Source organism: Schistocerca cancellata, chromosome 5 (assembly GCF_023864275.1).
Source record: "Schistocerca cancellata isolate TAMUIC-IGC-003103 chromosome 5, iqSchCanc2.1, whole genome shotgun sequence".
NCBI classification, from domain to species: Eukaryota; Metazoa; Arthropoda; class Insecta; order Orthoptera; family Acrididae; genus Schistocerca; species Schistocerca cancellata.
In genome coordinates, this window is record NC_064630.1 from 584,989,896 (window position 1) to 585,017,322 (window position 27,427).

The 27,427-nt window shown below is 38.0% G+C and overlaps 1 protein-coding gene across 1 annotated transcript in view; it reads left to right on the forward strand.

Moving 5' to 3' along the window:
- The window catches only part of LOC126188699 (dynein axonemal heavy chain 7-like), a 337,765-nt gene that overhangs the window by 43,256 nt on the left and 267,082 nt on the right, over positions 1–27,427 (forward strand). Inside the window, exons 6-7 of the mRNA XM_049930307.1 lie at positions 6,423–6,461; positions 11,523–11,717. Coding sequence (XP_049786264.1) covers positions 6,423–6,461; positions 11,523–11,717 — 234 coding nt within the window. The remainder of the gene's footprint in view (positions 1–6,422; positions 6,462–11,522; positions 11,718–27,427) is intronic.

A 27,427-nucleotide genomic window follows, 5' to 3' on the forward strand; every position in this document is an offset into this window, starting at 1 on the left:
AAACACCTGTCAGTGCCGCTCGTCTGACGCACCCCCTGTCCTCCCATGACAAACATCAATCCTGCACACAGAGACATGTGTTGAACAGTAAGTAGGCTCTCTTGCACTTGTCTTTAAAACACCGTGTGTTCAAGGCGGCAGAAGGTCGAGTGGTTCCAGAATTTATGTGGAAATTCTCAAATCATTATGTATCACCTTCCTTAGATGGAACTTGCGATATTTCATATGTAATCATTATGTACATTAATATCGTACCTAGTAACAATCCACATTTTAAAAGCAATCATTTACTACATAAGTTTATATAAACAATGTTTTTTTCATAAATCCTTGTACTTCATAGAGCAGGCTTCCGATTTTTGTCTTTCCACTGATTCTTTACACTACTTTGTTTTTTAGAATATAACTCTCTACTTACGATATCATTCTGCATTACTCTTACTTATGAATGGTGAGGACTCTCTCTTTCAGCTCCAATCGTAAATTCCAGGTGTCATGGTCACTTAAATATTTCATTCATTATTCTAATTTTTTGTACCTTTTTTCTCAGTACTGACTAGTATCATTATTTATTGCCGTCTGCAATCTGGAGGGACTCTGGGAAAAATGAATGTGTTCTTTCCGACATTCATAAAACCTAATAATGCTAGCAGTATATAGAATCCAAACTTACCAATATAATTCCTAACAAATGTGTGACTTCTGTCATGGTACTACCCTTTTCCCTTTAGGAACAGCGCCTATACCTTACATATGGGTTGACCCTATGAGTGCACTTCCTTCTTCTATTTTGGCAGGTATGCCCCTTTTAATTCCTATTCTCCTATGGTACAGGTCAATCCCCTTCTTGGTGCCCCTGTCCGTACAGTATAGGTCATCCTTTCTTGGGGTTGCCTATCTGCCTTTTATATCCAAAAAATGCTGTTTCCCTCAATTATATTCATATCATCAATTTAAACCCACCAATTACGTTTGTTATTGTCACTGTTGCATTTCGAAATCTTGTCTGTCATCTTACTTCCTCTTTTTGTTTGTGCAAGTAGTTTAAGTTACATCATCTTTGTTTTTAGATATATTTTTCCCACGTGGAATGTTTCCTTCTATTATATTCATATCATCAATTCGAACCCAACAATTACGTTTGTTATTGTCACTGTTGCATTTCAAAATCTTTTCTGTCATCTTACGACAATGTGTGCATCCTTTCCCGATGTACAAATTCCTTTCCCCCTACAATGTTTGACGGGTCTCCTCTTTTTGAAGTGTAACTTCATTGTTTGTGTACTCGTATTTCTTCATGTGTATGTGTAAGTGTGTTTGTGTTGCCTGATTCTTCAGCCTACTTATATGAAGTAAGTTGTAGGTTATTGGAAACTGAGGAAATTAGGAAAGACTTCTGCAATAGAAGTAGTTGAATATGAAAAGAGGGAAAATAGATAGGTACTCAAATGAGAAGTAAGAAAGGAAAAAGTAGAAATGGATGCCAAGATCAAAGAAGTAGAAGAAGATAGTCCCAGAGACAGGAAACCCTTCCCACCCCCCACCCCCCACCCCCCTTCCCCAGGATCCCTACCTCACTGGTACTTGAGTGAGAAGCCAGAGGAGGTATGGTGTAAATTGTCTCCTACAGAATGGACATTCTCATCTTCACCCTTGAGGTCACCGAAGAAAAATCTTAGCAATCTCTATGGAATGGCAAATGGTGAAGAACCAGTCACACTTGTTTGTGAGGGTTGTTTGAAAGGTGTGATGTGTGTTTAGTGTTAGTCATGCTTGTACCTACAGTACCCACCCCTTTGAAAATTGATACAAACCCTCTCATCTATTGTACATTACATCTCATAAAAGGTAAAAAATATTCTGTATTAAGTATCAAATTATGTATCATATTATCATCATTATTTAATTATTTGCACAGTATTATATCTGGTGTTAATATCCTTTTCTGTTTATCAAAATTAATGTGCCTCAAAAAGCATAAATTTTAACTTTTACTTGAACATATTACCTTCAGTATGAAACTAGTAATCTCATGAATTCTGAAATTATTTTAAAAGTTGTGTGCTAGCTACGGTTCTTCCTGTCTACCCAGAACGCGTGACAAAATAGGGGTCTACCACACAGCTTTCATGAAATTCATTGTTAGAGTCCTTATAACAACAGCTCATATCGATAGAACATACTCCATTAATGACATTGATTCCATTAGACCTCTACACACCAGTTTGCAAGACAAACTGGAGAAGAGATTACCTTCAAAGAATAGCTTAGGCAAAAATAAGATTTAACTATATGTGGAGGGCGGGAGAGACTGGCTGGCTAGACAAAAATAAGACCTAACTATATGTGGAGAGTGGAAGAGACTGGCTGGCAAGGCAGATTTTGTCTATCTTACCTCAGGGGTAATATGCACACCCTTTCCCATCTCATGTCGCCGCCTACCTAGTCAAAACAAGTTGGGCTAACATGAGACATGCAGGGGCACCCCAGGAATAACTGAGGATGATGCTATAAAATTTCTTAGCGAGCACAACTCTCTGCTCTCTAACACTGAAGATGACTTAATGCAAATACTTAGCAGGCACAATCTTCTAACAACCGAGGATGACTCAGTCACATACCAGGAGCCGGGTGACCTAAACACAGTTCCTCGCTGGTATGTTTCTCTATTAAACTGTAATAGGGGGATAATAGGATAGTGTAAGAAGTAGGGGGAATTTGGTGCAGGAAAATTTTATGACAGAAGAAATACCAAAAACAACTAGGGATCCAATGGTCGTCACTCCACCCGGTAACACAGAACGTTAACGTCCCTGGGAGATATTCAACTTTATGTCCTTAACATTGTATTTTCCTTTTTCTGATCCTATTCTACATCTACATCTACATCTACATCCATACTCCACAAGCCACCTGACGGTGTGTGGCGGAGGGTACCTTGAGTACCTCTATCAGTTCTCGCTTCTATTCCAGTCTCGTATTGTTCGTGGAAAGGATTGTCAGTATGCCTCTGTGTGGGCTCTAATCTCTCTGATTTTATCCTCATGGTCTCTTCGCGAGATATACGTAGGATGCAGCAATATAATGCTTGACTCCTCGGTGAAGGTATGTTCTCAAAACTTCAACAAAAGCCCGTACTGAGCTACTGAGTGTCTCTCCTGCAGAGTCTTCCACTGGAGTTGTACTATCATCTCCGTAATGCTTTCACAATTGCTAAATGATCCTGTCATGAAGCGCGCTGCTATCCGTTGGATCTTCTCTATCTCTTCTATCAACTCCATCTTGTATGGAGCCCACACTGGTGAGCAGTATTCAAGCAGTGGGCGAACAAGTGTACTGTAGCCTACTTCCTTTGTTTTCGGATAGCATTTCCTTAGGATTCTTCCAATGAATCTCATTCTGGCATCTGCTTTACTGACGATCAACTTTATATGATCATTCCATTTTAAATCACTCCTAATGCATACTCCCAGATAATTTATGGAATTAATTGCTTAATTTTATAGGCTTGATGTTATAGGATCTACTAAAAATAAGGCTTTGGGATGTATTACTGCCTGTACTCAGTAAGGTCTTTCATACTTTTGGAAGAATTTATGTACCTCCTTCTTCAGGGCAGAGTTCTGAAGATGATGTTTTATGAGAACTAGGTCATCGACCTTGTACTGAGGTTCGATAGCCTTCTCCTTATGTTTACTCACTCATTGTTGTGCCTTGTCAACTAGATTTTTAGAGACTATTTCCTGTTTAAGTTGGTAATCGTCAGTAGGCAGTTCAGGCCAAATGAAACATTTAATTAGAGTTTCTCCTACAAAGTGTTTGCCTATTACTTCTTAAAGTGTTAATCCCATTGATAAATATGGTAGTTCATTCAAAATAAGTTCAAAGTCTTTGATCTTCGTGGCCCATGATGTATGTTGTTCATGGCAGAAGGTGAGGCATAATTTCTCAATCTCCTTCATTACTCGTCCACATGGATTCAAAGATGGGTTATAGTTGGATATTAATATCTGACAGATATCTTCCCATGCTAGAATTTTTTTTTAATTCATTACTGACAAATTGTGGCCCATTGACTGTAAGAAATTGTCTTGGTTTGCCTACCTCAAGAATCACAGTTGGTGTGTTTGCTTTCTTAACAGGACACAATTTAATCTACTTTGACCAACACACTTATGAGGACAAAAATGTACAATACTCCTCCCTTTCCTTTTCGAATTGGCCCAAAGAAATCTGGTGCTGTAAGATCGTGTAATGCCTTAGTAATGATTGGATACATTTTGTTTTTAACGTGAGTGTTACTCTCTTTTACCTTCTGACAAATTCCACAAGTCCTAATTAAATATGCTACCTTATGTCCTAGCTTCTTAAAGTAATATAACTTATTAATATGAGCTATACATTTCTTTATGTTGATGTGTCCATATCCAGTATGAACATACCACACAATCTCATCCTCACTTCAGGATGCATAAACGCCAACGTTGCGATGTTATACTGTCTATCCGAAACAAATTATTCCCTATAACCTTCCATTTCCCTGCTTTATTAGGTAAAGCCTTCCTAATACTCATAGCAAATGTTTCCATAAAGTAGGGATCTTAATGGATGTTTTCATGTATCTTTGTGCCATCTCTTGTAACCTGGTGTGTGAATATTCTACTGTCATAAAATTAACTGCAAAAACTATGCCGGGTCCTTCCATACATTTTAATTCGTCCATGCCCATAGGTAACATAGACAAAGTGTCAGGTACAATATTCTCAGAACCTTTTATGTACTGTATCTTAATGTCATATTTCTGTAGGAATAAAATCCATCGCATTAATATACTATGCAACAACCGACTACTCATTAAAAAGGATAGTGTTTGATGATCTGTGTGTACATGAATTGGAATTTTTGAGTACTCCATACTATTGCCAATAGTTCTTTTTCAGTGGCTGTGTAGTTTAATTCATATTTATTAAGACTATGGCCAGCAAAAGCTATTAATCTGTGATTTACATTATCTATACACCACTCTCCTTGGATTAGTTCTCCTGTGATCCCATTATCAGATGTGTCAGCTGCAATCATAAATGGTTCGCCCATACTCGGATGATGCAATTGGGTGCTTCTACCAGTGCTCTCTTTACGTTTTCAAATGCCTCATTTGCCTCTTGGTCGCAAACCCACGGTTCTCCCTTTCTTAACAAACGTAAAATTCTTGGGTCGTTCAGTTCTTGACTTCATATATATCATCTATAATATCCGGCCATCCCAATAAATCTCTTCAACTGTCTTATGTTTTTAGGAGGTGGACACTCCTTAATAGCTTTTATGCATTCTGGATCAGGTCTAATCCCCTGCACTCCTACAATATGCCCCAGAAACCTAAGTTCTTGCCTCACAAAGTGCGTTTTAGACAACTTCACTGTAATACCCTTTTCTTTAAATTTTTTCAGGATTTTACAATGTTCTTCCCAGGTAGCAGAGATTATAAGGATATCATCCACATGTATTATTAAATCCTTTAATAATTCTCCTCCTCGTCCAGTGGTTGTATAGACACGGATACCGAGCTGTTTAGTCCAAACGGTAACACATTGAAATGATATGATTTTCCATCAAACAGAAATGCTGTATACTTCTTTCAATCAGGATGTAACTAAGTTTGCCAATATCCAGCAGTCAGGCCCACCATGCTAAAAAGACTTGCTTTTTCAAATTTGGACAACAATTCATGTTAATTGGTCTGTCTCATTCCGTCTGTCTATGCTTACTCAATGTACACGCATCTAGTACTAATTGCACACCTCCTGTAGCCTTTTTTACTACTACTAGAGGGTTATTCATGACACTCATACTACATTCTATTATTTTATTCTTAATCATTTTATCTATTTCCTCCTTAACTGCTTCTTTCAAGCTTACCGGTATTGGATATGACTCACAGAAAAATGGAGTATTATCTTTCATTTCAAATTTACATATATAGTCACTAATACTACCCAGATGATGGGACTATACCATTTCATACTCCAATAGAATTTTAGATAACTCTAATTTTTGGTCATTGGTTAATATTGGAGATTGGTTTACGGTACTTTGTTTTGTACATCAGCGTGGTGTGATATGTGACTTATGTTATTGATCACTGGTGACAATCTTACTGTAGCAGTTAATCTCCGACACTGACTCTCAGTTGTTTGTTTACCAATACAGTTATGTATCACAAAAGATACCCAATATCTTATGTCCCCCTTTTCAACACATAGAATATTTTCCTGAAAGTTTAAAATGACTTTATATTCTAACAGCCAATCTAACCCAAATAAGATATCCCTATTAATATTTTCTACTACTAAAAGAGTCTGATGAAATGAGATATCACCGATGTTGCAGTTTACTTGGGTTTCATGTTTTACATTTCTTTTCAGTTATACCGACTATGTACACTCCAGTTACTGGCAACAGCGGTAAGTGTTGTGTAGTCTGTAATTTGTTAAATAATGCTCTAGAAATCAGTGACACCTCACTACCAGAATCTATAAATATGTTAACTTCAGCATTTTCCACTATTCCTACTATTATTGGTCGTGGATTATTGTTAGTCAAGTTTGGTTCTTCTAGTAACAACCATTCTTTTGTTGGTATCTTATGCATGAAATTAACATACTACTATATTACTACAACCTGGGCCCCAGCCCTGGATCCAGATCATGCTGTGTTTTCCTCATTATTGGCAATCACTGGTTGGTTACCAAATCAGGGTATTACATTACCATTTTGTACTCTATTACTGTTCGGTACAAATTCTTGCGAAGTAACAGGACCTATGTTCGAAGGTGGATGGTTCTTCTGATAATTTTCATTATCATTATTCTAGTTACATTGGTGTACTCTATCTAAGTTAGCCTCATGTCTTTTAAAATTACTATTAGTATTATTACTACCTCTTCTGTAATTCTGGTTTTCAGTTTGATGTACGTTCTCATTGTGATCTTTGTTTAAGGCCTCAATTGCATCCACAAAGGACAGTAATTCTTCTACAGTTTTCCACCCACTACATATTATATCTTTCCTAGTATAGAATGGATAAGGGTCTTATTAAAATTCGGACCAACCCTTCTTCCTCCATTTGCTTATCTAAATACTTCGCTCCTGTTAAATGCCAGTCAAAATACTTTCTCATCGTACCCCAAATACTGTTGTAATACTTTGGGTTCCACAAATTGGAAATTAGTTTTTCTTGAGCACTCATTGACCACTCCTTAAACTTCTTCTGAAAGTCTGCCCAAGACAAAAAGTTTTTGTTGTTTACTGTACCCCACTCTGAGGCTTCTCCTAAAAGATGCCCCACCGCAAATTCAGTCTTTTTTTAATTTTCCCAAGTATTGGGCAAGACTTGATTGAACCTTTTCAAAAAGTGAGTAGGGTGTACTTCCCTATCTGGCTTAAACTTAGGACACTGCCTAGATAAACCTGAATTTGATTCCCACTGTAAATCTGTCATTACTTCACTAGTTAACACTACATTAGGAAAATTCACCCTATTTTCCACTTGTTCCTCTATAAGTTTGAATTATTTTCATAGTTTGTATACATTTCTCTTAGTGTATCTAAGATCAGAAGATAAAATCGGAGACACATTGTCAGAGGTTACTCTTTTGGCAACTTTTCTGTCTATCATCTCTTCTACCTATTCCTCCAGATTACTGATATTTATTATGTCAGAAGTGGCTAGATTCTCTTTAAAATTTCTTTCCACATTATCAACTCAAGTGTTAATGCCATCAGTTTGCGATTTGACTATAGGAATTAGTTTGTCCTGCTTCTCAACACTTTCCTTTAAAGTGTGTAATCTTTGTTTTGCAGCATCAAATGTAACATTACATACACTCTGAAATGATCCTAATTTTTCACTTAAGTCAGACTCTACACTATTACATTTATCTTCAACATTGAATTCTAACTTCTTTGCTAAATCTTCGAATTGGTTATTCTGTGTCTGATTAAAGTCAGTGAACAGCTGATTGACATGACTACTTAAAGAACTAGTTAATTCACCTTTCAAATCTATTTTAACATTTTCCACTTTAGTGCCCTGTGTCTATTTCTCTACTTAAATTAGCACTCCCTGCATCGAGCTTTTCACTTAGAGTTGCTGAATCTGCTTTCTGGTCATCCAACTTAGCAATCAACTAAGTATTTACTGAATCTAACTTAAGACTTTGAGCATTTAAAACTACACTCTGTGCTTCTAAACTTTTACTTAACGTAGTAATTTGGGCATCTTGGACTTCGATTAAATTTACTACTTCAGACCAGTCTGGCACTTCCCTACTCACTTTAATAGCTGTGGTTGGTTCTGAAGTTTCTCCTAATTGCTGTTCTTGATCCATAACTTTACATGTTTTAGACTTTGCGAGCATTAAAAAAAATTCTACTCTACTTATAATGACTGCAATATAACAGTCTATTTCAACAGTTCCCTCAACTTTATACTCAAACAATAACTGTTTTACGCTCACCCGGCGTAGAGTTCTAGCTGCATTGGTTAGCGGATGTGTATTCAGTGCCAGTGAACAGCACTGTCACTGGGATCATTGAATGTTGGTTTCAGTGTCTGAGTCAGCAAGTGGATGTGTAGTCTGCACCGGTGAGCAGCATTGAAACCGGTGTCATTGGATGTAAGGCTGGTTACAGTGTCGGCATCAGTTGCGATGTATCTGATAGCTGTGTACTCTCCACACTGAATCTTCTTAGTCAAAGTATTCTTGGTGTAACTCTTCTTAGTCTAAAATGTTGAGGTCTACTCTCCATTCCTTTGACGTTATTACTTTCTTAGGTCTTTTGCTGTGTTGCATCCTCAACTTTCTTCCATTTGATTCCATGGTCTCAATCCAATTACTCAAAACAGTTCTCTTATCTTGTTATGCCTGGTTGCTATGGCAACCCAAAATATCTTCCTCCCATTTCCGTCTTAAACTTCCCATTTTCTTCGAGTCCTGTTACTTAGGTCACCACATTCTAATGTTTTGATGACTTGAGGAGTGGTGAAAAATGGGATTGCATTCACAATTCACACCCCTCTCTCATCAGTTGACTTATGTAACGGGTCTAGCCGATCCTCTTCTCTGGATAATCAGCTACATCGATCTCCCATAAGCTTCTTCTCTGAAGGCTATTGCTGGTTATAGGAATTTAAAAGACTGTACTTTTAAAATAATTGGGTACTCATAGAAAACTTTCAGTTCAATGATGGTATATTTTCACTTCAACAGGAAACCATTTTACCATTTCTTGTATAAACATTTAAACTCTTAATTATTAACATGTCTTGAATCTAGTGAGTCCCATACATGAAGTTAGTAAAAGTCTCTATTCAATCCATGCTTCATCTGTCTCTTTAACAATTATCACAGTACCATAAACCATGGAATATTACACAAACACTCCTTGTCCTTTTAATACAGCTTCCAAGGTATGAGCGGCAAACACTTGTCGGTGCCGCTCATTTGATGCAGCTCCTGTCCTCCTATGACAAACGTCAATCCTGCACACAGAGACATGTGTTGCACAGTAAACAGGCTCTCTCACACTTATCTTTAAAACATCACGTGTTCAAGGTGGCAGATGGTTGAGCGGTTCCAGAATTTACATGGAAATTCTTGAATCACTACAAGTCCTGGATTCATGTATGCATCAAAATAAAACCAGGATTTAGAAAGCACATTTCAGAATCAATCACTGTTGTCAAATAGGTATTTTATGAATATTGGTATTTATAACTGTATTACTTCTGCTTGTTATTTATTCTGAAAAGATTGTAACAAATTGTAAATCCAAATTCTGTAAGTTGTGCATTTATTCACAGACTTTACAACTTTTAATGATCAGCTTTGTTCCATCTTTGTCATAAATAATTCATCTATAGCTACTTAAGTACACTTTGTATTGAGCTGGACTTGGGACTGCACTGTGTCTTCACATAGAATTTCACTACTACCAATGTGGGGACCATTATCAAAGCTGACTCCTGGCATATTATCATCTACTATCTGATGTTGCTTATGAGAGACTTGTCAGTAACATCACTGGATTTCCAGCTACTGGATTCCAATACAGTGTAGTGACACACAGCATCAAGCTCAGGCAGGTGGCAGAAAGCAAATGCAATGAGATCCTCAAAAATTTTCCAACCACCATGTGCCTTGGGACAGGACTCTCACAATACTGTGGATTATACTCATATGAAAATGACTGATAGCCCATCAGTTTCGTGCCATCCTAGGTGTTTATTTCCTGATCATCTTGCTACAAAGCAGAATGTAACTGTATGCTCAAGGAAGGTATTATCTGCCCTTACAGCAATTTTTGCCAATCATCTCTCCGTCTAGTACCAAAGAAGTGAACTTATGGTGCCCACATGATTATTCTCATAGAAGGGGAATTCTGGATAGATATCCATATCCATGTTAAAGAGATTATAACTATGCTCCACATGCTGCAACTTCTGTAAACAGTCGTAATTATAACACTAAATGTATTCAGGTGTCTTCATGATACTTGACTCATGCAAGGCTGCTTGGACTTGGCAAAGTTTTATTGACTTTGTGTAGCAATGTTTGTCATTCTGTTTTGCACATTCTAAAACCTCTATTCTGTTTAAAACCATAAAAAGTGCCAAATTTTAATTACAGTGTTGTCAGTTATTCCAAATATTTATGCAGTTGCTGTATGTGTATTTGACAGCAAAAGTCTTCAGTTATTTAAAACATGAAATACAGAGAGAGAGAGGAGGGAGAAAGAGTGCGGGGGCGTGTGTGGGGAGGGGGGGGGGGGGGTGTCAGTGAAAAGTAGTTTGCACTTACTTGATGTCTTTACTTGTAGGTTCTTCTTTGAGTTGATACAATCATTGTAGGATAGCACTTCCCTCATGCTAGAGCTGCATACATCCATACATCAAATACATCATACTATAGAGCAGGAACATATTTTCTCTTCAAAATTATTTCATTCCCTATTTTGCAATTTTCACAAATTAACACACTTCTTGGCAAGAACTATTAACTTCCAACTGTTTTACGCTAAATTGTAACACATGCTCCAAGTGAACAAGAACAGAGGTATAATAGTTTTATTACAAACATATGTGTGTATGGTTGTATAATCAATATCCTTGACCAAAAAATTGCAGTTCATTAACATTTCATAAAAGCAAAAAGAAATATAGTTTTATATAGATTTTATCTTTTTGAACAAGTACGGAAAGCAATAAGTATGATTATAATTCTAAACCTAAATACTCTTGACTTCGCTAATGAACAGATCTGTCAAGTAAATTATAAATACAATAATAATTTTATTTCTGATAAAATAGTTAATTCTATGTCAGTATTATGCTTCATCAATTGTCATTACCTCAAAATTCAAAAAATATACAACTTGCAATTTCGGTCTCTGTGGATCATGTTCTAAACAATTAAATTCTCTGATACTTGCCAAAAAACAGCATACTGGTATTCAAATTTCAGATGGTACGCAGTGCAGCACAAGGAGGTATAAGCAGTGTTGAGATCAGTTTGGTTGAAGCTTTCAAGTTTTTTATCAGCCGATGCAAACTGAAACTGCATATTATGTTGTCTTTTAATCACACATTCAGTGAATATCGTAGGCGTCTACACTCATATACTAACCTAGTAACTTGTTGTGACTGCATATGGTTTGAGGTAAGTCATGTGTGAGTACATATAATGAAAGTTGGTTCCTTTCTCTGTGTTTCACTTCAACAGCTTTAATCTGGAAATTTATAATACATAAAAAGTATTCTTTACTTTAGTGTTTATGCTTTAGCTGTTTGATAAGTACTGTAGATTAATAGCATTTCCATACTCAGCTTGTCTCCATAAACAGTTTAATGTGTGGTGATTAAGTGTTGTGAAAATAAACTCATTAGGTAAGAGTGGCAGTAGTTATATGAAATCAGAGTATTAGAAATTCTGAAACAGGAAAATTTATGAAATGTAAGTCAGTCAGTGAATGCTTGATAAGATGGTACTTATCTTGAGTTCTTTTATTTTCCTTTATTTTCTTTTGTCAGAACTATAATGAACATTATAACTTAACTCCATCCAAACAGGCCTTGGAAGGCCCAACGGGATCGACCAGCCATTGTGTCATCCTCATCCCACAGGCATCACTGGATGCAGATAGGGAGGGGTATGTGGTCATCACACCACTCTCCCAGCTGTATGTCAGTTTATGAGAACGATAATGAACATTATGTGAATAACAAATACTGTAAGATACCTTTGAAAGTGCAGAATTACATTATGATTTAATATACTCTGTCTGGAAGTTCAGAAAATAAATATAAGTCCAGCAGAAGTGCAGAGAGACATTGATCTCAGCTTCTTCTGTTTGAAAATTTCTAATACTCTGTTTTCACTCTTATCTAATGAGTTTATTTTCACAACACCTTTAGTATTAGCAGAATAGCTAAATATAAAACTGACATGTATTTATTGAGATAAAACAAATTCCACTGGTTGATAAGAAATAACTGGCTGCATTTGATCTCAGTGATTTCCATGATGCAAATAAACTCATTAGTAGTTGATAAAAATGGAGAAAAATGCTCTGTTTAACTGCAGTGTATACAAGAGAAGTAATAACGTGAAAAATCTTTATCATTATTTTATCATTACTAAGGAAACATGTACCGTACACAGAAGATGCTATGAAGTTGCTATATAGGTCCATGCTCAGTTACATATTCTGATGGAAATAATGCGTAAATTTAATCTGTGCCGCACGCCTTTTAAAAAATTAAAATAAAATATTCAGTATGATTATGATAGATGAATATCCTTGTTATAACTAGGGCCACAAGGAAACATATGGCCATAAAGGATATACAATTTATTGGTTCATGGAATGACATCAACAAGAATACAATGAGAGTGGTTTACACATCTTGAACACTTTAATCAACTGTGGCTCTGGTTGCCTCCACATGAATTTTTAAAGAAGCTATGCATGTCATGTTCCACTAGTGTAGTGCCACAAGTGAATGGCAGACCTTGTGAGGGAGGTAGGTACTGAGGTGCTCCTGCAACCATCTTGGGTAGTTTTGGGTGCACCGCTTAAATGTCAGCACATGTTATGCTTGCTGTAGGACCAGACTTACTTCTGGTGTGGGTGTTATGTGTGGTATTCAGTGCATTACTAAATTTCTCCTTCCCTGCAGGGGGAAAAACCAGGCATCACCATCTATGGTGCTGTGACTGAAGAAATGTCCTTGGCATCCATGGCAGTGCTAGAGGCTGCAGCCAAAAGGGCAAGATGTTTCCAATCCACACAGACCAGCACGTACAGTCAAAAGTAAAGGTTGAATGGCTCTGAGCACTATGGGACTTAGAACTACTTAAACCTAACTAACCTAAGGACATCACACACAGCCATGCCCGAGGCAGGATTCGAACCTGCGACCGTAGCAGTCACACAGTTCCGAACCGAAGCGCCTAGAACTGCTCAGCCACTGCGGCCGGCAAAAGTAAGTGGAATGAGGGTATCTCCACTAGGGTATCTCCACTAGCTGTGGAGCCTGACCGACTGGTGGACATGATGGTGTCAGGAGGGTGGAAGCCATCTGGATGTCAAAGTCCACAATAGGGGGCACTGGTGAGAGCAACATCAATGGCAGACTGGAGAGGAGAGGCTCTGGTGATGGATACCTGGCTTCTGTCACTGCTGTCCATGGCACCTGCTCAACACAGTGGTATGTGTTGGCACTGGCCACAGTAAGCTAACCCACTGTGGTGAGCAGGCCTGCTCTCCCTTCAGAGAGCACAGGTCTGCCAAAGGATGAGGCACAGGCCCATGGTGTGAAGAGCGGGCCCTGCACCCATCCTGGCATGCAACTGTTTCTTGTGACATGCCACAAGCCATTCTCTCTCTCTTGTGGCATGCCGCAAGCCAATCACCAGTGAGATCCAAAGGGACTGTGCTGACTGTTGGTGACAGGCTGAAAAAAACTGTGAGAGCACTGTCCAACTGTTCTGTGCTGAGCATGATTGTCATCAAAACCAGTGCCTCTGGGGATGCCAGCTGCCAACAAGAGTCTGAGCAACATCCACAGCTGAGGTCTGTGCAGGAGCTTGGTATGACTCTTGATCTAAACTGGCATTAGTTGGTAAGAGCCTAAAAAATTGTGAGTGACTCCTCACCCAGGAAACCTTCTCTCTCTTTGCCCATTTGCATCAGACAAGGTTCAAAAAAGATATTCTACATTGCTGTTTGACTGTGGATGGAAGGGAGGCACTGTGTGTGTAAAAGTCTTTGAGAGATTGTACCATGAACTGAGGAACAGAGTCCAAATCCAAGGTGCAAGGCAAGCTTCTATGGAGAATATCTTTGATGTGGCTTGACAGACCTGTCTGCTGTCACAGATGGACAGTGAATGACACTAGAAAAATGCCAAAAAGCATCAACTGCCAGTAACCAGAAACACTCTAAAAAGGACCAGCAAAATCAATTGGAGTCTTTCCCAAGGTTGTCTACGGATCTGCCATTGTTGAAAAAGAGTGCACAGCACCAACTGCTGACCTGAGCTCTTGCAGCAAGCCATGTCAATGACTTCCACCTCCCAATCAATGCTCAGCCACAACACATGGTGGCATGCCAAATGTTTTGTGCATGAGATCCCCCAGAATAGTAATGTAATAAGTGAAGGACCTCGTGCCACAGAACTGCTGGAACCATGATGCAGGGAGTAAACCCTTCCATCAACAGGGGAATAAGGCCATCCAAGATGGAGAGACAATGGTGCAATGAATAAAATTCTGAAGTGGGACTGATGCCTGGCCCGACTGTCCGCCGGGCCACCCAAGATGTATCGTACGTATGACCTGCCAGAGCACCAGATCCACTGTCACAATTGAGGTAATTAGGGAATTGGTGATGGGGAAACCAGCCACCATGTTTCTTGCCTCTGTATCCAGTTGGAAACAAAGCTGTTCATCCTGGTCAAACAAGGGATCAGAGTCCATGGTAAGTCAGGACAGAGCATCTACAATTGCATGTTGTGATGTGGCATGAAGGTGGAACTCATAATTGTATTCAGTCACCAACAGAGCCCAATGATAAAGATAATGAGTGGTGTTGTCTGGTAAGGTAGCCAACAAACTAAGCAGGGAAACCATGGGCTTATGGTCAGTAATTAAATAAAATTTTGCACCATACAAGAACACATGACATTTTTTAAAGGGATGGTCAATAGCAAGAGCTTGTATTTCCACCTGACAATAAAGTTGCTGAACCACGCTGAGTGTTTCTGACTCAACAGCAATAGGCTGTTCGAATCCATCTGAATTTTAATGGACCAGAACCACCCCCACCCCATACTGGAACACACCTGTGTCCAGGACCAGATATTTGCAGGATTAAATGTTGCAAGACTTGGCACAGAGTGAAGACTGTCCTTAAGCTGAACAAAAGCATGCTCACAGGCTACAGACCAAACCAAAGGATCACATTTCTGATGCAAGGGGAGGGGAATAGCTGCCAACCTGGAAATAAACTTGTGATAGTGTTCCACTTTGCAAAGGCCTGATGTTCCATAATTTCATGCAAGCGAATCGTAAGTAAGCAGTGAATTAAACTTATAGGTAAACGTTTCCAGTTGGTATAAATATAATATAAGTGTTGTTACATTAGTGGAAGTGTTAGTGAAGTGTTAAAGAAGATTAAACAGGGTAAGAAGTTTATTTTCCTTCTCACACCTATAGCACGGATTTTAGGCTTAATTTTGTGCACACATATTGTATCTAAACAGTGACTTAAACTTATATGTAATCACCAGTTATTTTATTCAGTACTCTTTCAATTTATATATATATCTGCCTGAATAGTTTTTGGGGCCCTTTGTTTACGTTTTAGTCAGTACTTAAATCAGTTTATACGATTTCTGTTTTTACCATGAGTGAGAAGTGTGTGACATGCCATAGGATCGTTAGTTCCGGGGTGTGGTGTGATGGGTGCTGTAGTTACTTTCATTGGGGTGAATGTAGTGGTGTGGGAAATGAAGACATAAATGAGGCTCACCAGTGGTATTGTAGAATCTGCAGTAGAGTGCAACAGGTAGTAGGGGGAACAGGCAAAGGAGAGCATCAGACAGCTTTGTCATAAATCTTGAAAATAGATTTGACCTGTTCACTCAGTCAGAATCGGATGAGCCTCAGGTAGCTGAAGCTGTAGAAAGGGCACAACAAGCTTTCAAGGACTTGAAAAAGGCAGGGAAATTTGTAAAGAGAAAGAAAGTTCTGTTGTTTGGTAGTTCCCATGGTAGAGGTGTTGGCCAACTACTGCAGGAAAATGTAGGTCCAGAGTACCAGGTCACAAACTTTTTCAAGCCTCATGCAGATCTGGGTCAGATAACAGAAGATCTTCTTTATGCAAGGATTTCCCAAAGGAGGATGCATTGACAGAGACCCTGAATATTCCATAGAGAGTGACCTGGTGAAGGCAGCATCAGCAATGAAGCATACGGGTGTGGGATTTGTGTCTGTGTTGAGACACAATGATTGGCCTCATTTGAACTCTTCCATTAGGAGGGTGAACTTGGAGTTGGAGTGGCTGCTTAGGACGGATATAGGGTCCCATATTGATTTGATTCCTGCAGATGCTATCGATAGGTGGGACTGCACTAGGCATGGCCTTCACCTCAATAGGAAAGGGAAGGGAAAACTGTCTGGGTTGATTGCAGAAAACTTAAGGGGGGGACACTGTCACAAGTGATAAAATACCAGTGGTCACAGGTGTCAGAGGAATGCCTTTTTTAGGATACGGAAGGGGGAAAGAAAATGAGTTTTAAGAGAGATTGGCAGACACACGCAGTTTGAGAAAACAGATGAACAGGAGACAGATTTTAGCATACAGCCTCCATTTAAACAATGTTTAACAGAAAGTAATCAGAAACTGCCAGTTCATCTTTGCCAAAGCAGTTATAATCCCATTAGTATGCAGTATCAGTTATCTTTATTACACCAGAACATTCCAGGACTCAGAAATAAAGTTGATGAACTACTCATTTGTATTGATTAAATGAATTCATCTAACCAAATTGATATAATCTGCCTCTCTGAACATCAAGTGACCACTGGTATAGATATGATAGACATTTCAGGATTTAAGCTAGCTTCCTACTTCTGCGGAGTAGACATGGATGGAGGAGGAGTTGCTACATTTATTAAAAACTGTCATAAATTCAAGAACATTGACATTAATAAATTCTGGTTAGAGCAGCATCTAGAAGCACGTGCAACAGAAGTAGAGTTCCGTAACAGATCCTATATAATAGTAACTATTTACCAAGCACCTGCAGGAAATTATAATCTCTTCATAAATCATCTAGAAACTCTTTTGGGTTATTTAACAGGAAGAAACATAGAAATTTTCATTGCTGGTGACTTTAATACAGATTTTCTAATGCAATCTTCCAGTAAACATTTACTGCAGTTAGTAATGTTGTCTTTCAATATAACTCTCACTGTAAACCTTCCAACTAGGGTCACTAAATCCTCATGGACAGCCATTGATAACATTTTTATAGACAAATAAAAGGAACAAAATCATATCATAAAACCTGTAATAAATGGACTATCAGATCATGACACGCAGCTCCTTGTTTTGGATGTAAATTCTAAGCAGATTATCAAGACAGCTAAATCTGAGTGCAGGAGAGTAGTCAATCAACCAAAACTTGAGTGTTTTAGAAAACTACTCAAAGATCTGAACTAGAAAGATGTTTATGGTGCTCATGACATGAATGAAAAATATAACACATTCATGAACAATGTCAGTACCATGTTTGAAAACTGTTTTCCTCTAAAAGTTACTCAAATTAAACAGAAGTCTATAATAAAACCATGTATTACACAAGGAATAAAGATTTTCTGTAAGACAAAAAGGAAAATGTATCTGTCAACCAAGAATAGGTCCAATGCTGATGATGTAGCTAAAAACAAGGATTACTGTAAAATATTAAAAAAAGTAATTCAGGTATCTAAACAAATGCACTACGACAAGAAGATAGCAATGCCAGGGAACAAAATAAAAACAATATGGGATATAGTGAAAGAGGAGACTGGTAGAACCAGAAAGGAACAGGAGCAAATAGCATTAAGGGTAGATGACACATTAGTAATCGATGGGCATAGTGTGGCAAATCTATTTAACAAGTACTTTATATCCATTACTGATAGAATGGGATTGTCAGGATCAGTAAATAATGCCTTTGAATGTCAGAAACTAGCCTTTACAAATAGATTCAGGTACATGAATATGTCACTCACTTCACCAAAAGAAGTAACTTCCATAATAAAATCTTTAAAAACAAAGCATTCTAGTGGTTACGATGAAATATCAACAAAGTTAATTAAGGCATGTTCTTGTGAGTTTAGTACAATTCTAAGTTACTTGTGTAACCATTCAATTACAACTGGAATATTTCCTGACTGGCTAAAATATGCAGATGTTAAGCATCTATTCAAGAAAGGGGATAAAGAGATACCATCAAACTACAGACCGATTTCACTTTTGCCAGCTCTCTCAAAATTTTAGAAACAGTAATGTACAGGCAGTTTCTCAACCATCTGACCACAAATAACATATTATCAAGAACACAGTTTGGATTTCTGAAGGGTTCTGATATCGAGAAGGCTATTTACACCTACAGTGAAAATGTACTTAATACATTAAATAACAAATTACAAGCAGCAGGTATTTCCTGTGATTTGTCAAAGGCATTTGACTGTGTGAACCACAACATCCTTTTAAATAAATTTGAATTCTATGGTGTCATGGGTAGTGCTGCAAAATGGTTCAAGTCATACCTCGCTAACAGGAAACAAAGGGTGTCAGCGCAAGGGACTAGTGAATTAAGTCATCAGTCATCATCAGAATGTGAAGAAATTACATGTGGTGTCCCACAAGGATCTATCTTAGGGCCATTGCTTTTTCTTGTGTACATTAATGATCTCTCATCAGTTACACTGCCAGAAGCAGAGTTCATTTTGTTTGCAGATGACACAAGTATTGCAATAAATAATATGTCGAGTGTAGTTCTAGGAAGATCTGCTAATGATATTTTCATGGATATTAATAAATGGTTTAAAGCCAACTCAATGACATTAAACTTCAAAAAGACTCACTATATGCAATTCAGAATCAGTAAGAGGTTTCCACCCAGCATATGCATAATGTATGAAGAAGAGCAGATAGAAGAGGTTGACAGTCTTAAATTCCTGGGATTACAACTTGATAATAAATTCAGTTGGGAGGAGCACACCACAGAACTGCAGAAATGCCTTAACAAATCTGTATTTGCAATTCGAGTATTAGCTGACATAGGCAACATAAAAATGAAAAAGCTTGCATACTTTGCCTACTTTCATTCCATAATGTCATATGGTATAATATTTTGGGGTAACTCTTCAAGTCAAACAAAAGTTTTCAGAGTTTAAAAGCGTGTAACATGTATTATTTGTGGAGTAAATTCACGGACGTCCTGTAGAAACCTTTTCAAAGAACTGGGTACACTAACTACTGCCTCTCAGTATATTTACTCCTTAATGAAATTTATCCAAAATAATATATCTCTTTTTTCCAACAAACAGCTCAGTTCATACATACAATACCAGTAACAAAAATGATCTGCACAAGGACTTATAAGCACTTACTTTAGTTCAAAAAGGGGTCCACTACTCAGGAACACTCATCTTCAATAATTTGCCAGCAAACATAAAAAATTTAGTTACAAATAAAAATCAGTTTAAAAGGAGCCTGAATGACTTACAAGTGGCCAACTCCTTCTACTCCATTGATGTATTTTTTAATAGAAACAAATGATGTATTGTATATATTCATACCATTAGTATTGTTATTTCAGCTAAAAAAAAATAATTAAAAAAGTGAGACTTTGTGAGATTCTATTTGAGGCTTGTGGCCTGCAGAGAGGCTCATGGCCTGTAGATCAGTAAACAAAAATTGGAGATTAAATAGGTGATCCTCCCATGGTAACACCTGTTATGACAATATCATCAGGATAGTTCATGCAGTGTGGGGCAAACATTGCAACCTGTTCTAAAAATCAGTGAAAGATGCCAAGTACACTAGTGACAAACATTAGCCAATGTTACTGGTAGAGGCTGAAACACATGTTAGCCACAAGCAACTCATCAAATGTAATATGAAGCCTAATCTGAAGATAACAGCAAACATTGTGAAGAAACAGTATGAATATTGATACCCATTGATTTCTGCAATTACTGCTGGTCGTGTACAAATCGAGATACCACTCCTATGTGATATTTCCATTCAACATTTATGGTAAGAGGCCCACCACTTGGGGTAGGTTGCCCACTCAGGCTGCACTAGAAAATCGTGGCACAAAGGAGTAGTGTCTGTTCCTGCTGCCAATGACCCTTTTGTTCAGGTCAGCCCAGTTGGCTTGTATTTACTGTGGCCACCTCCTTTCCCACAGCATGTTCAGCTCCAAGAGTGAGAGCTGCACATGGTCAAAAACAGAAACAGCACTCCAAGCCTCTAATTAGCAGCTCATCGCAGGGGAGACCTCAAAACACTGTGCATTGTTAAAAACCTCTTCTAATGTACAGTCCTCAAACTGAAAGGCATGTGTGCACCTCCTTGTTTGCAGGCAAACAAATGATTGCATCTTTGATCATGTCGTCCACAAAAGACTTCTGAGACTTAGACATGATAAATGGACACTTTTGACTGAGGTTGTGAACCTTGGCCACACAGGCTTGATACAATTGCTGTGACTCTTTATGACTTTGGTTGAATTCAGAACGCACAGTGGCCATATGTGTATGCTTTTCGTGACAGGAGGACAGCAAATGTCACATATCATTGAAAGAAAGTGATACTGATTCTAGCAGAGGAGCTGACATGCACATTTAGTGATGCACACGAGGGGGTATCTGTCATAGGAAAAGAGCTTTATGAACATGTTGACCACTTAGAATGCCACAAAATATTGGCAAAGCTGCTGTCTGGGGGTGGGGCGGGGTGGAACAGCAACTGATGGCTGAGCCTCGATCAGCGTAGCCAACAGCGATTCCAACATGCCCATATGCACCTGCTGTAGTTGCAGAAGTAATTGGAATAAAGCCTCTATGGGTGAGTTAAACTGCAGAAAAATCACAAAATTCCAAACATACAAAAATTTGACCCTCGCCATCACCACTTGTGTTCTAACTAGGATCAGAATGTTTCTTATAGCCATATAAGAGATGAAATTTATTGGGACATGGAGTGACATCAATAAAAATACAATAAAATAGTTTACATATCTCAAACACATTTAACAAATGAGTGCTGGAGGTCCACGTATGTCCTTATAAAGATGCTCTCCACGTCAAATGTCACTGGTGTAAAGCTGTATTTGCATGGTGGATCTGGTGATGGTAGTCAGTGTTTGGGCTGTCAGTTGTCTCTAACAGCCCCGGTCTTAGAAAAACAAATAAAAGTCAGTATTGATTCAGTGCTATTAGTTGTAGCCAGCTGTGCTGTACAATCTGAGATTACTTCTTGTTAAAGTGATGAGGTATGGAAAACATAATTATTTTTAAATATTCTACTTCTTCATAATCTTCTCTCATTAATGACATATTAATTTTGCTATTTTCTTTTTATTTAATTTAGACAGGATTTTGCCTTTCCAGAATACTTGGTGGTGTGTAGTACAGTGCATGCAGAGATATGAGTTTATATATTTGTTATTAACACCCAGATCAGATGCCCATGAAATTGTTTAAGGCCATTTGCAACTCATAGCCTGAAAATACTAGGTTCACATAGGTTCTTGGCACTTTTTCTTGTGGGAGGGAGATTGGAGGAGTACTTTTTATCTTGTGTCGAAGTTTTCATGTATTAATATTAGATTTTCTACACCTTTTAGCAGTGTTGTCTGTCATGGTTGCTATACTGACCACAGATAAACTTTGCCTCTGCATAGCTCTGGGGTATATAATGAACTAATTTGTTCAGAATTTGTATCCATCAGTGCCCTAATATTTTACATACACCTCAATAAAGGACTGAACAAATTATATTCAAAATCTACAGTCAGTGCTTAAGCTTTTTATAGTGCCATCTTTTTTTTCAGCACTGGCAAATAACTGCAAGTTTCAAATATAATCAATTATGCCAAGCACTTGACTTTACCTACACTGAATGAAAAGTCTGTTTGTACATTAAACTGTCCAACTCTTGAACTTAAGAGCAAAGCAACTCTTAAGCATCACTTTACTTGATGGGTTAGACTCATCCTGTACTTTCTACAAGGTACGATTTGTATCTTCTGTTTGGCAATAACTTATATTATTTCCTCTGACTTCAAGCACAGTTTCAAATGAGCAGAGATTAGTTTTAATTTAGGTAATCTTCCTGAGATTGATCTGGAAATTGATTCTTGATTCTTCACTTACACTCAAATCACCTAAAAGCCACAATTGGAAAATGTTTCCCTCTTTTTGACTATTATGACAAAGCATCAACAGCAGCTACCATGTTAATTTCAACACATTTCAACAATTTTATTCTTCACACATAATGTTCATCTTCAAGCCCTTTATAAATCATTTGTAGACATAACTTTCATAGACAGTAACTAGAATAATACAATACATTGATCTCTACATAACCAGATCTCAACATGAACTGATCTTTCTGTTTTTACAATGTACAATAAAATACATCATATTTTATTCTCACACTTACTCTTTGTTTTTAAAAACCTTGCTTACTAAGCAGGTAAAGTACAATTTTTTTTGTATCTTCTCCTTCCATCAGCTTTTGGCTAGTGCACAAATGTTAACTGTGAATCAGGTACTAGCAACATTGCAGCAATAGGTGAAGACTGATGTCGACTATGTGTTACTTGCCACACCATACATGAAACAGACAAAACCACACCAACAAATATTACTAATCTGTCTTATTATAACACCATGCAGTCATCATTTTTTGGTATTCACTACCTACATTTCTCTCCATGAATCTTCACTGTGGAAAACTTCAAATATGGTACCTATACGATCACACTACACTATCTAAATGTCAATAGTTCTTGTAAATGTAGTTCATGGGTCATTTTCCCTCATGTACCCCTTCCATGAGTGAACAAGCAAATCAAAATTTGAGACTTTGACAAGCACTTAGCCATTCTATGTAGAACTTACTTTTTAATCCTCTTTATAGGTATTTGAAGGTTCTCATTTGACACTTTTTGTGTTGTTTTTCTACATACATTAAAAGAAAAAATTTCAATGCCAAGAAGAAGTTGTACAACTTAAACAAAAGTTGTTATGTGTGTTTATACATATGAAGTATGATGTCTTTATGTACTGCCAGTTGCATAAAAGTGGTGCTAGTAGCGCCACTATGAGGATGCAAATCAGGTTTGCTTTAAGCACGTGATAATGGTCATGTTCATTAGTTACCTTTGAGATTGGGTGTGGTGAGTTACTTACTCCTTGGCACTACAGCCTGTGTAGGGCTGTGGTCTCCAGGACCATGTCCAACCACTCATCTTTGGCAGCTGCCTTGTCCCTCCAAATTCTTCTGAAGACCTCCTCCAAAATGTCTAGCCATCTGGTCATTGGTCTGCCCCTTATAAATTCTTCACCTGCTTTTCCCTTGAATACTTTCTTGAATGTGCTGCTTTGCCATTTTTTCTACATGTCCCAGCCAATGTAGTCTACGACTGTTTATTTCTGTCATGATTTCTGGTTTGCTATACAATTCTTTAATCTCCTTATTATTTCTGATATGCCAAAATCCCCCATCATTCACTGCCTCATAGATTTTCCTAGGTATCTTCCTTTCTCATCTCTGCAACAACTCCTCATCATTTTGTATCATTGTCGAAGTCTCCAAACCACACATCACCAGAGGTCTCTACTGCATTGATACACTGTCAACTACAGGTTCCTACTAAGGCTTCTTTCTTTAAGTAGTTTAATCAGTGCAAAGTAACTCCTATTTCCAGCTGCAATCCTTGCGTGTATTTCTTCTCTCATATCATTATTCTCAGGTACCAGTGACACAAGATATTTAAAGCTCTTACAATGTTCATATTCTTTGTCATTTAAAGTCATGCTTTGCCTATGTTTCCTTCATGATACCTTTGCCTAGTTGTTAACATCTACTTGGTCCTTGTCTGATTAATTGTCAGCCCAATCTCTGCTCCACATATTTCTAATTTTTCAAGTTTTTCTTCCAGGTCCTGTTTCTTCCCGAATAACAAATCAATTTATTCTGCATATGCAAGATCCTGCATCACTTGGGGTGTATTTTTCCTTCTTTTCCTGCTGTTTATTTTGTAAGATTTGTGGTGCGTCTTATACCAACAATAGTGGGAAGTTGTGTCCCTGGCCAATATAACAGGGCAATATTTTGCCGACGCCAATACACCCCCAGATGAAAGTAGTATTACCTTTATCCTCTCTTCTCAGAGTAGTTTTTTGGTGGTCTGGATCCTTGTATGTCCCCTCCCTGTTTATCCAGCTGCTGTGAAGGTTCCTGGAATGCTTCCACAAATTCTCTCTATTGCCACGCTTCTCACAATCAGGGGATATTTTGCCAACATTTTCACTTTACTTTTCACAACACAACTAACAATTGCTACGGTAATACCACTCTCTTGTACATTCAAACGTCCATAGATGTATATTGTAGGACCTGAGAGAAAAACCAGAAAAACAACTACCACTCTTCAATTGTTCATTATGCCCTTGTTGGTGCATCATTTACTCCATGGCTCCCGGTTTCAGACACTTGGTGCACCATGGTACAAATGGCTCCTGGATGACCAGTGGTTGCAATACCATTTTTACTGGTCTCCTTCTCGTCGGCTCCACCACTGCTCCACATTCACTGCATACAAGAAAGGAAAACACACTGTTTCTCTTTCCCGCTAGATTTATCCTTATTTAGTTTACTCATGAGCATCTCTTGATGACAGCTTTTCAATGGTGTGTTGGGATGTTTACAAATATCCTGAAACACTACACACTCTGTTCAATAATGTTCCCCCAGGATTTCCACTTTCTGTCTTTCACGTTACCCTCTCCAAAACAACATTAAGCAGAATATTGGAGAGCACATCACTCTGGCACAGTCCTTGGTTAACTTAAAATGCCTTTGATAAAGTGCCTTCTATCTTTACATTGCATACTGTTCTTCTCAAAGTCATTTGAACCAGTCATGTCAGTTTGTTGGGTACTCCTGCCTTTTGAATTGCCTTCCAGAGTTGATCCCTTTTGGTATTATCATTAGCTTGTTTGAAATCAATAAACAGCTAGTAAACATCAATGTTATACTCAAACATTTTTCAAAGATCTATCTAATAATAAAAATCTGATCTGTAATGGATGTTACTTCTGAAACCACACCGGTAGTCTCCTAATACTCTTCTACATATGTTCCGAGTTGCCCAGTCATGATTTTGGCTAATACCTTATATAATAAACAGAGTACTGCAACTCCTCAATAATTTGCACAGTCAGCTTTATTGTCTTTTTTATTTATAGGGCAGAGTATTGTTGTGTTCCTTTGTTCTGGAATATTTTCTTTCCACCATATTTCCACTATAATCTGATGCAAAACCCTTATTGCTTTTTCTGTACCCAATTTTCTCATTTCCACTGTAATATTGTCTTCTCCTGGAGCTTTATTGTTTTTAAAAGTCTTGATACTAGCTTTAACTTCTTCCAACATAGGTTCTTCGATGGATTCCTGGTACTCTTCTTTTCTGTTTACTTCCTGCTCCACCCCTTTTACATACCACCATGAACCGCACCTTCATTTTCCAATTCCGTATTCACTAAAATACTCCACCCATCTGTCAAAAATGTGATCTTTTCCTCCGATCAGATTTCCCTCCTTATCTTTACAGAAAACTGCTCTGGGTTGGAATCACTGTCATATAGAATTTTCTTTTTTTCTGAGCAGTCTTTCTCTATTTCAATTCATCAATCCACCATTTTTCAAATTCACTGTTTTTTCTCCTACATTCCTTATCTGTTCCTTTCTCTTCTCCTGCTATTCCTCTACAGTTATTCTTGTTCTCCTCTGCAGCATTCTTTTTCTGTGCCTCATTCCTTTCTTATATCTTCTTCCTACGATCTTCATGAAACAAGACCTGGGTTCTCAGATGCTTCTTTCTACCCAGTATTGTTTCAGCTGTCTCATGTATTATACCTTTGACCATTTCCCATCGTTCTTCAATCCCCTCTCGTGCCCGATCTTCAGATTCATTAAATCTATTTGTAAAAATAGTTTTACACTGTTGTGCTGTATTTTCATCATTTCTTAACTTGGCATCATCAAACTTTGGCACACCAGGTTTCTTGTTCTGTCTGTAGTTGGCTATCCTCTTTCCGTATTTGATTCTTACTAAGTAGTGATCACTGTCTCCATGTGCACCATGGCAATGATCCACTTCTAATTTATCTAACGTGTGTCATCTATCTATGAGTAAGGGATCAATCTAATTTTTTTGTGATCCCATGTGGGGAGCATCATGTAACTTTCATTAGACCCTTCCTTTGCATCCATGTGCTTTTAATAATCTTGTTATTGACAAAGTCAATTAGTCTGGTACCACTATCATTAGAAGCTTCATGCTGACTTTCTTTACCAGCTGCTTTCCTGTAAGCAATTTCTCTTCGTACTTGAGCATTGAATTCCCCCATAACCACCTTAACATCATGCTTTGCCACAGTTGCTATTTCCTATTCCAGTTGCTCATAGAATTTTTTTTTCCACCAGCTCTGCATCTTCTGTTGGAGCATACATACATAGGAAGGACATATTGAAGAAGTGGGCTTTCATTCATAGTACAAAGATTCTTTCAGCAAAAGGCTTAAAGTTCAATATGGCTGCCTTATGAGCATTATCAACCAGTGCCTCCATATTCTCTGCCTCCACGACTGTAGAACAACTTGTGTGTCCCAGGTGCTAATATTCCACTTCCCTTCCATCTGAGCTCTTGTTCTGCCACCATCATCACATTATATTTCTTCATTTCTTTTTTCAGGTTCTGTAGTCCTCCAGTCTTGTTCACTGTACTCACATTCCATCTTGCTAAATACCCATTCATATGCTGTTTCCATTGCCAAGGCTGTTTATCCGTTACATCCACTTCCTTTGTCCTGTGGTTCCGTAACAAGCTCCTTTTTCCGGAGTAAGGCTGTTAGCGCCACACCTAACCGTCCTCCTTCATCCAGGCTTGAGACTGGCATTGGGATTTCAATGGTATCTCCTAGTGGCAGAGATGGATGTGCTAAGTTACTGTTAGTCAAGAATGCTTTTAATGCAACAAAGATGCTAATAGCAGCACCTCGATGAAGTT